The sequence below is a fragment of the Barbatula barbatula genome, assembly GCF_947034865.1.
Source record: "Barbatula barbatula genome assembly, chromosome: 1".
Classification (NCBI taxonomy): domain Eukaryota; kingdom Metazoa; phylum Chordata; class Actinopteri; order Cypriniformes; family Nemacheilidae; genus Barbatula; species Barbatula barbatula.
In genome coordinates this window covers 26,701,588-26,712,901 of record NC_136766.1, presented here as the reverse complement: position 1 = coordinate 26,712,901, position 11,314 = coordinate 26,701,588, and the positions used below count along the sequence as shown (strand labels likewise).

The following is an 11,314-nucleotide window of genomic DNA, read 5'->3' as shown; positions in this document are numbered from 1 at the left end:
CGAACCTGTAAAAATGTCTTTGTTTTGCTGAACACACAGGAAGACATAAGGAGAATGTCAGATCTCATCCACCGTTTACTGCCATAGTACACTATTGGGGTTCTTAAAAGGTTTTTTAAAGATGGTAAAGGTTCTATTTAGAATATTTTAAAACCTTTTTTGTCCTTTTTGGTTGTTTGTCCTGAATCAAAGTCCTCATTTAACAGCCCTGCTGAGGTGCATGCAGACTGACAGGTAAGCTTCAGACTCTTTTAATCATATATTTTATGTTTTTTTAATAATTTAAGATATTATATGGTAATATAATTTATGGGAATCTGCTTATGTATATGCTTAATATTTAAAACACACTGTAAAAAATTCTGCCGTAATTTGACGGTAAAATACTGGCAGCAGGGTTTCCAGCTGCGGACCGTTATTTTACGGTTTCACTAATTTACGGCTTTCTGTAAATTAACGGTAAAATCCTGGCAGCAGGGTTTCCAGCTGCGAACCGTAATTTTACGGTTTCACTCATTTACGGCTTTCTGTAAATTAACGGTAAAGTACTGGCAATATGGTTTCCAGCTGCGTACCATCATTTTACAGTTTTATTAAATAGCATATTTTCAGTAAAATACTAGCAGCAGAGTTTCTGAATGAATGCTTTTTATTTAAATAAATTAAACAACAGACTGGCAAAGATGAGAAGAGGAACCATAAAATTACCAAACAGATATGTTGTGCATAAAGAACCCAGTCTATAGACATATTTAAACAGATAAAAATTTATTATTATTTCTCCATAAACAGATACTGTGCAAAAAGAACAGTCTTAAGACATATTATCTAAACTTCTTAAACAATAGAAAACATTGTATTATTAAACCTTGAATGGGCAAAGAACTTTCCACCATCTGTGACCAACTTCACACGCTGGTAGTCTGAAAGATAGGAAAAAAAACTTTAAGCAGAGTATCTATAGAAGGTATCTCTAACCCTACTCTTGGAAAGCTACAGTCTCGCCACGGGGTTTAAATGAATGAAATGTGCACTGTGTGTCGATGGTCACGTCAAACAAGTTGCCCCAAAAATAACGCAGACTTGTTGCATGATGATGCTCTGCTCGTGTAACTTGTGAATTTTCGTGTAACAGCCACGACTATGCTGATCCATGAGAAAGACAATGGAGCTCAAAATTATGAAAACGCGGTGTGTTCAGCAACACAGAGTACATTACTTAATAAAACGGCCTGCTTTTATAACAGAATGCAATTCAGTAGAGAGGCAACCTTTGGATTAACTGATGAATATTTTTACTCACCACCTTGCCGGTCTTCTTGGAGACCTTTCCTCTGCAGGTATTGGAGACTCGTTCTGGTTTAATTCCAATGAAGCGTCTAGGTTCAACAAATTTTCACAGAATACAATAACCATTTGTTAATCATTCTGATTGAAGAATTTATATACACTAAACAGTGAAAGGATGGAAAACTCTTAGAGGTCGTACCTTTGAAGAAATTCTTAAGTGCAAAAAGCCTCCTCCTTATACTGCAGATGGAAGATGTACACTCAAAAATAATACGGCCCTCTAGACTAAGCATCCATCTTACAGCATTTGCCTGCCCTCCAATGTCCAAAATGAAAAAAAAAAAAAAAACATTTACATTATAATTTCAATGAACTGCCTTTGAGATTGCTTCATTTGAACAACCGGTTACCGGTGACACTAACCGAGCATAATCAGACGAGGACTGGCAGGTAGAATGAGTGTCTTCTCAACATCAGATGAAGATGCAGTAATCTGTAGAGAAAACACAATACGTGTAAAAACATCAAAAAATTACTTCAATACAGAAATTTTAATAAATTACTAGTGGAAAGAAAATGCATAAAACAAGTCCATCTTCATGTTCCTGAAAACGGGACCGCTGAAGATTGATAAGCAGGTGGGCCATCTCTGTGTTATCCGTCTGGGACAGAACAGTCTTCATTCCTCCCGTCTCTAATGTGTGATTTAAGGTGCTTATAAAAGGTCCTTCAGAGTTTACACCTGACTTGACACAAAAAAAACATTAGATGTTAATTCAAATAAGGTCACTGACACAGATCGGATAACAGTGAGTTACTTATTGCAAACAGGCACAATTAAACCTGACATGAGAAACATGCATATGTCTCAGAAATGCAGGTGTAGTACTACATATGTGTCCACAAAGCTTGCAAAAAAACATATCTTTAACACCACGAAACAGCACAAGTCTGAATTTCATTCATTTATATCTGGAGGGATTTAACGTTACCTCAGGTAATAGTCACTTTACGGCAATTTACCAAGTCTTCTAGGTCTAGCTAACGTACAAAAGCATACCACACATGTAATATATTGCGCTAACACACACAAAACTGTATTTTTTACTTTATTTGAAGTTATTAAGTAAATTATTATGTTATATATCGACGTTGTACTGCACGCGCTTATCGCCAATTTAACGAAGCAAACCACCAGTCTACTGTACCGTATTTGCAACAGAACGTGTGTGTGGAGACACAAAACTCATTTAATAATCAAACTTGAATCCCATGAGTTTCTTCAGACGAGACTTGAAATGTCTGCAGCTACGAAAACCGCGAAGTGTCACACTGACTAGAATTCATTCAGCAGGTTCGCCACTGACTCTTGTGCTGCGGAGTAAGAACCCGAGCAGCGGGGGAGGGGAGAGCAACTACTGGTTTAGTGCCCATGATCGACTACCTTGTAAATAGCTTCAATTTGAGATTGAATCTGTAACGTTTCTGCTACAACTTTTAGTCAAGGAGTGTCGTTGAATTATCTAACAGTTTCCCCCTTCCGCACCGCTTCTGATGCTCGTCAGTGGTGGCCATTTGAGAACTCTCTGGTTTGTGTGTCAGTCTAGGTTATTCGCGCCACGCAGCTCAGTCAAAATATATAAGTTTCGAAGCGCAATATAATAAAATAATAGATAAATACAAATAAAAACACTTACCTTGACAGTGTCTTGTAAGATATGGCCATCTCCTGGCGTACTCGTGTTCTCGTTGACTTGTAAAAACGTCATCCGTAAATTAGCTAACGTTAGTTGCGCAAGTAACGTTACTGTTGTCATCGAGCCAAGAGCTTCAAAATATGACTGTTTTGTGTAACAAAATGTAGTTTTGAGAGTTGTTTAGACGAGAATGTATGTGTATTAAGTTCAGATCTGCTGTCGTTTAATAAAGATAGCGTCTATTAAAAAATTAGCTCCAACTGTTTCGGACAAGTGAGTCGATTTCACTTATGCACCCCGCCCAACGCAGCCTCACCTCGGCAAGTCTTTCTGAAAATCACCGCTGGCTGTGATGTCTCTGTTAAAGGGTGTATTTTTTATGAATACATTCTGAGTTATCATACCCGTTAGCCTTTCTCTTCCAAACTTTATTTCTATATCATCGACTGTATTTGTCTGAAGATCATCGATACTTTAAGGTTGAGTAAAACATGGGGTCATTTTGTTTCACCCCTGAAAAAACCCTTTAAATAGGGGATTTAATTATGTTATCCCTTTAATTATTTGTCCATGGGGAAATTGTTTTAACTGAGGGCAAAGTTAAATTGTACAACTTGTATATTTCTTACTGTGCAAACTTATTTTACTTTGTAATAAAGGATTGTGTAAATTATCACAGTAATGTTTTGAATTACTCTGTTTAAATGTAAATCCAGACTAAATAAAGATTAACTCTGATTGCCTTTGTTTGCTATACAGCTCTTTACGGTTAAATTCCGTAAACAGATTTACGGTTGAATGTTCTAATTTTACTAGCGAGTAATTAATTTACAGATCAATGGCTGTAAATTAACATTATTAAACCGTTTTTTAAAAGAACAGTATTTTGCCGTTAAAATTGGCCGTATTTTTACGGTAATATTTTACAGTGCAATATTATATTAACAATATTATCCTAGCATTTGTCATTATTTACTTCTACTGGTTGAACTTCCATAAACCCTTTTTCAAAAAAATGTCATGCACATCATCTTGATGTGCCTTCAAAAGTATGTTGTACAACTTATATTTAGGTTTATTTATTGATATTTCAGAGTTTCGTATATGACCTTATGCTGGGAGTGAACTTGGCAGAGACGGGTATTTCTCACAGTGCTAACCAAGTATCAGTTCAGCTCAGAAGTCTGATAACTGTGTCATGTTTTACAGGTGATATATTCATGGCTCCTTTAAAGTTGATATCCTTTCCACATTAAAATTATAGCAATTTACAGTTTAAATATTTTTTAAGTGAAGTTTTGTGTTTCTTATAGTACATCTTATAGTACAACGTTTCAGGTGAATTATAAGCAAAGCTCTAAACCACTGCAGGTCTGACTTTAACAGTTGAGGCAAATTCAGTGACACATTCAATGGTAAGTAATCAAAATGTACGAAGGAATCTTTAGTCAAACATTATCTTTATTACCAAAAACATGTTTATAGTGCAGGATTTGGCTCAACCAAACCTCTGCCATGGCATAATTTTTACATATGAGAATGACCTCTACACTACATTTTACATTTACATTTATTCATTTGGCAGACGCTTTTATCCAAAGCGACTTACACGTAGTTTTATACAGTGGCACATTACTGCAGAGCAATCAGGGGTAAGGTGCCTTGCTCAAGGGCCCTTCAGTCATGACCTGCTGGCACTGAGATTAGAACCGGCAACCTTCTGATCACAAGCCCAAGCCCAACGCTCTAACCATTAGGCCACAGCTGACCCCCACTAACATCAGCTTGAAAACACCTGAGACTGACGGACACAGCTCTGGTTCAGCCTGATGCTCAAGGATGATGACCACAGCCATAGATGGAAAGTGGTGGAAGTCTGCGATGATCATGGACTGCAAATTTGAGCCCCATGCCAGACCTTACATTTATTTGGCCAGAAACTCAAAATCATTATCCCGCATAAAAATAATGGATGTAGTTATTTGTCACTAAACAATGTCAAATTTAATCATTTTATTGCTTTTCTGACTTCTTGGCTGCACTGCTTGCTGTATAATCTTGCTGACCAGTTAACTTAATAATAGTAATCATGTGTTTTTATCATTTTCCTGTTTATATATATATATATATACTTTTATACATTTTTGTTCTCACATTTCTACGGCTTTTGTGCTAAAATGGGCCAAAACTTATTTATTTACTTTTTCCTGTCTCTGTTTAGGGCTAATATGATTTCTTTTCTGTAAAGTTGCTTTGCAACAATGCAAAATTGTGAAAGGTATTAAAATGTACAAATATATTGAATGTTGCATGACATTTAATGATGTGACAAGTATGAAATAAAAGTAATACTTGATTAATATGTCTTGCTTATTGTTTTTATATGGTAAAATGGAAATAGAAAATAATAAAATCTATAAAAAAATAAATGTATTTATTATTTTCTTAAAAAGAAATGGTTCTTTATAGCACCACTGAGGTTTTATATAGCACTTTTCAAGGCAGGGCTCTTTATATAGAACCAAAAAGTATTATGCTATTGTTACAAGCCGAAGAACCGTTTTTTGTTACTATTTAGAGCCATTTTTCTTAAGAGTGTAGGGAAAATAAATACAACGGGAGTCAATGGGGGATGATCTTTGACAATCTTTCTGTGTGTTCAGCGAAACAAAGACATTTGTACAGGTTTGGAACAATCTAAGGATGAGTAAATGATGACCGAATTTTCATTTTTGGGTGAAGTATCCCTTTAAGTGAAGCCTTGGCAGTGAAACCAGGCCTTGATAGTTTAATTAATTGTTGTTGTTAATTGATCAGCTTTTTTTTTTTTAAATGTGATCTTTGACAATCTTTCTCTGTGTTCAGCGAAACAAAGACATATGTAAAATAGTTTGGAACAATCTAAGGGTGAGTAAATGATGACAGAATATTCAGGTGAAGTATTCCTGTAAGCCAGGACTATGCCTTAGTTAAATCAGGATATTTAAGTCCCATTTATAATAATGCCTTAGAAAGAAACATGACTGGTGTGGATCTTGAGACAAAACAATGGCACTGACAGCTCAAACACTCATGAAGTCACATCTTAAGCCTTGTCAGTGAAAAAAGCCATAAAAAGCTTAAGTGGAGCCGTCTATTTAAATTGAAACGTTCGTCACCCAATCAGAATGAAGAGTTTGATATTTTCGTGTACAGTCTGCCACCCAGTGGTTTGTAACGGTATTTTAGGCCTACACTTTCTTTAACAGGTCGTCTAAAATGAAGTTAAGCAAAAGAAACATAATATTGATTCTTAGTCCTCGGTATATTTCCCTGTAAGTTCTCGCCCCGTCTCTTTTCTAATAATAAATATGTAAATGTATCAACATATATAAAAAGTATAAACATGTACACTTTAAAAATAATTTTGCTATAGAATTAAACGTGCTTCTTGGCTCGTAATCGGGAACCATAGTGCTATGTAGAACCATATCTTGGTGCTTCAGTGTTTGGTGCTTTTTGGGATGACTGAGGTGCTATATAGAACCACTGAAGAACCAAACAGCACCGCTTCCGTATAAAGAACCTGTTAAGCCCCTGTATGGTTCTTCGGTGGTTCTACAGCACTTCAGTCATACCAAAGAACCTTTGAAGCACCAAGAAATGGTTCTATACAGCACTTGAAGTGGTTCCCCTATGATTACGACCCAAGAACCGCTTTTATTAGCTCCATTTGTTTTAGAGTTGTATAAATAAATACAGATGCCTGTAACCGACTGTTTATACCTAAAACCCATTACAGAATAAATATTACAATTAATATATGGACAACAAATAAAACAAAACAATAATCTATTCCTTGGTGCAAGCAAGGAAATGAAAATATGGGCATCATCTTTACAACCTAATAGGGAAGGCTTACTTTTTCACACCTGGTGTAGTGGTGCACCAGTCAATTTAATTTGGTCTTGTGTATTATTATTTACAAATAACGTTTGTTTCTTATTATTTTATTATTCGCTTCACCTAGGTTATATTTATCTTTAACCATTTATGACCACCCTCACCTATCTACCTCTCATCCAGGTAATAATTGAGATGGCTAAGGCACAGGCGGATTTAGTGCTGTACAGACTGGACTCCACGCCGGTGGACGCCATCTGCGTACAGACACTTGCTGTGGCTGCAGCTGAGCTTCACGAAGAGACCCAAAGGCTTCGCGACATGGCTCGACTGCGGTGGATGCTGGATGACCTGCTTCGAGTCTCAGGAGAGACAGACCCGTGAGTTCAGCAAACCGTTTTAAGTCAAACATCTCTTTTAACAGAAAAATGATTCAATAGGTACAGTAAGATGAAGAACTGAAAATGTTGTTCAATAAAGACAAAAGAAAAGCAAGAACCACGCTAAGAATTATTTATTGAAAGAGTTCAGAACATACATTTCTGTAAATAAAAGGTGCAAACAGGCAGTCTCATGATAATTACAGTATTACCATCTTTTAAACATTTTTCATCTTTCTGGAATGTCTTATAAGTAAGCCTTAACTAGAGTTGTCTCTTCTGGGAACATATTTTTCAGTATCTTATGCAAATATTTCCTTACATGTGGAAAAGCAAGAACAGGGGTTTGGTGTCATAAATTATTTCTACACTTTAAATGCAGCTTTAGGTCTTTTATATATGAGAAACTGTTGCTGGTATTCTGGTCCTCTTTGTGTGTTACACAACTGCATAAGCATCACTATAACATCATAGTATGCCATCATTGGGCAATTTGAACATACAGAAACATTTATACGTTTATTTACTACGTGTATTTTGAAAGGATTGTGCGTACATAGATTCAAGCACAAAGGGTATACTGTACAGCAGATTTTGTATTAATAAACACAGCCCATAATCAGTGCAAAAAAATGATTAATTATAAGACAAATGTGGTAAATTAAGTGCACTAAATGAGAGGGAAATGTTATTAGATGAGCAGTAAATGACTGAAATAAAAATGGTCACTACGCCATTAATATAGGAAGGACACTGTGGACAGCACTTCAGATTTGGCATGATGCCCTACAGAAAGCGGATACCATCACAGGCCAAATTATGGATTTATGTCCCTGTCATCCCAAACACATCAACACACACTCCTACCTCCTGTAGCTGTGTGCAGGAAAAACCCATTAAAAGTGACATCTCTACCGGGCACAAGATTAATATCCAAATAGTGGCAAAAAGACACTCAAGCAGCTTTGCCCATGTTAGGGATTCCAAGGACACAAAAATATCAGGAGATAAGTGGAAATGGGAAAAATGTCCTGGCCAGAGAGATGGGGTTTATAGAGTAGTACATATTAACAGACAGCAGAGGGCGAAAATGTTGCACAATGATATAGTCTGCTTATCAAGACACCTAAAAAGTTACAGTATGGTTAGCTTTTAAGTGTTATTCGAAAAAATATTAGACACTCCACAAATGCTTTTACATTAAAATATTTACTCATGAAATGTGACCAGAATAAAAAAACACCAGAATCATCATGCAGGGACAAAATATGCACGAACATCTTTCCAAAATATTTTAATTGCTTTGTCACTCTTGAAAACACCAACAACATTGTCAGTACTGATCTCTTTACATAAAGCTGTGTCTCAATCAGTTCAGGTCACACCACCAATCTGGCAACTGCACACTCTCACCTGCCAGGTCTGTGCTGCCAGCCGCAGATCAGTAACCATGGCAACTAACCCTTGGCAATGCTAGTGAACAAAATCAAGACCGTATACCAGCGCTGCCAGAATCCTCTCTGCTCATCTAGCCAACTGCTAGCCAGCATTGCCACAGGGATCGAGTGTATGTGTGTGAGTGAGTGTGTGTGTGTGTGTGTGTGTTTGAGTGAAACATGAAGCATTAGTCTGTAGTGACATAGATTATCTGTGTCTCTATTCACTAAGGACGTCCCGGGCGGTTAAAGAATGGTTCAGTTTCAGAAGGGGTCACTGATGGGTCCACTTCTACTGACCTGTATTCAGAGCCTCTTTTGCGCTGCACCAACACCAGAACAGCTATGATCATCCAAAAGAAAAAATTCACCCACACTGCTGTCTGAGAGAGAGAAAGAATACAAACAATAAAAAAATAACATTTGTAGGGCCTCTGGAAACTCAAGGGTGAGTTCAAATTGTGTGTGTGCACAGGTTTAGCTTTATTTGTGAGGGCCAGATGTCCTTAGTAATACAGTGAATTATTATTACAACCGACTTGTGAGGACATTTTACTAGTCCTCACAAAATAAAAGGCTCATAATTCGGCCAAATTGTGTTTTCCTTTAAATCTAATGTCTTGACTGATATAAAATCAATAGAAGTCTACGGGATTGCAGCGTTCATGCGTTTTAAAAAATAGGTTTACATTGCTCAAGTGTTAGAGGTCACTTACTTTTGCATAGCACCATACATTTTCCTTTTAAATATACCGCATTAGTTTTTATTTCCTGTAATTCCTCGGTTAGTTGTCTGCATTAACTATTAAATACATTTTAAACTTATCAAAAGTAAAAAGTTTGACAGAAGTTAGGAATTATCTACTGATTATTAATAGCTGATTATTTAAAGGAATACATTTTTGTGTGAATAATGTATACATATGATGTGAGATCATCCGGGAGTATGTACCTCTGCACTGTGTAGTCTGGAATAGAACTGTTTCCCATTTATGGGGCTCACCCAAGGTCTATTTTGTGCTTCTTCACACCTGTAATTGTAAACATATGCTTTTATAGTTTAAATATATAATCTGTAAATGAGGATATATCATAATAAACTAGTTTTTATGTCTTGTTCATTACAATTGATTTATGTCCTTTCATATGTACTATCAAATAAAATGATCGGTCTCTCAGCCTTACCTTGCTATGTTCCTCTCTGCAAGGTGCACCGAATCACACAGTCGGTCTCTGCCAATCTTTAGAATGCATCCCGTCACCAAAAGAAAGAAGAGGAAGACTCCACAAATGACATGGGTGATGTTCAACCATAACTTCTCTCTAAAACGGGACAGAGACGGCAGTCATGGCATCACAATGTTGTCATTTGTCATTTTTTCCTCAGACATCGCTTATTTTTCAGTTTGCAAAAGGTCACTTTTGGAGTTCCTCTAAATCTATTAATACTGGAATATAGAAAAGCAGGAAACAGAAATGGAGGTGCCAGTTGAAACTTCTAATAAAGCCCAACATTTACTGAATTCCTGGACACACCTTTTCACCTCTCTGTCGACTAAGCTGCTGTAGATCCAGTAGAGGGTGAGGGAAAAGCAAAAGACGGCTACACACACTGAGATGCCTGATACAAAGTAACAGAGGGAGGTCGAACTGGATGTAAGCACGGCGAAGGATGTGGAGTTGAGATGTACGGAACCGTATAGCATACACTTGCCTGCAAAGCTGCCCTGTTTCATTTCAGTGAACACAAAGAGAGAAAAACTGATTTTTGTGTTATAAAAATACATCTTGATATGACAATAATGAACACGTGGAGAGCAACAGTCACATTAGTACATACAGTGAAATGCATTATATTTTATTTTCTCAATTCCAGAATATTGAGCATGACTTTTAATCCCTCATCTGACTTCATTGGGAAACAATTCGCAGCTGGTCATATGACAGAATTAAGAGAGTGTAGAGAAGTGGAAGTTGTTTGATACTTTCTCTGTCGTGCTTTCATTTTCTCTTCACTTCCGGGTTTAACTTTGAAAACTCTTTAGATCTTCGGGAATATGTTGTTTAGAGTTAAACTGTCTTATTCTTCAGTCATATGATGTTTACAGTTTAAAGCACACTTTGCAGATGAATCATTACTCGGTCATGTTTTCTTCGACAACACCACAAACATCCGTGCATCCTGTAAATAAACTGCATAAAACGAACTCTACTATATCCAATTCAATATAGGGTTGTAGTCGATTTTAACATTAAACGTGTATGTAAACTTTTGCTTTCTTCCGAAATCAGACAACCCCGAAACTCTACAAAGTAGATCGGTGAAACGTCAAGTTAAACTGCCTGTGTGTAAAATAATAAGCAGGAGATACCTGAGTGATAGTAACAGAAGCGGCTGTAACGATCCCGCAGATAAAACAGCCGCAGTACAGCAGCAGCTCGAGCATCAGAAGCCACGGCAGCGCCATAACTACAGTGCGCACTGGAGCTCCAGCTGCAACGCGAGCACACGCGTGAAAAGAACGCGACTTGGCTTAAGTTTGAGCATGTGATCCGACACGAGAACTGAACCGCATTCCATGTAATGTGTTTTTGGCTTAATAAATAGCATTTTATGGCCGCGCGAATT

At 37.0% G+C, this 11,314-nt stretch overlaps 1 protein-coding gene across 1 annotated transcript; it reads right to left on the bottom strand.

Moving 5' to 3' along the window:
• Nucleotides 1–7,367: 7,367 nt before the first annotated feature.
• Nucleotides 7,368–11,264, bottom strand: tmem179ba (transmembrane protein 179Ba). Its single transcript, XM_079456246.1, has 5 exons — nt 11,058–11,264; nt 10,222–10,412; nt 9,871–10,008; nt 9,638–9,716; nt 7,368–9,068 (listed from the first exon to the last, which is right to left on the bottom strand). The coding sequence occupies exons 1-5, from the start codon at nt 11,151–11,153 to the stop codon at nt 8,913–8,915; spliced, it is 660 nt and encodes a 219-aa protein (XP_079312372.1). The 5' UTR covers nt 11,154–11,264; the 3' UTR covers nt 7,368–8,912.
• Between the last annotated feature and the right edge of the window lie 50 nt (nt 11,265–11,314).

Coding starts and splice junctions, on each gene's coding strand:
- tmem179ba (XM_079456246.1), bottom strand. CDS start 11,153: ATGGCGCTGCCGTGGCTTCTGATGCTCGAGCTGCTGCTGTACTGCGGC. Junction 10,413..11,057: donor CTTCTGTTACTATCACTCAG/GTATCTCCTGCT, acceptor GAAATGAAACAG/GGCAGCTTTGCAGGCAAGTG. Junction 9,069..9,637: donor CCAGACTACACAGTGCAGAG/GTACATACTCCC, acceptor TCTCTCTCTCAG/ACAGCAGTGTGGGTGAATTT.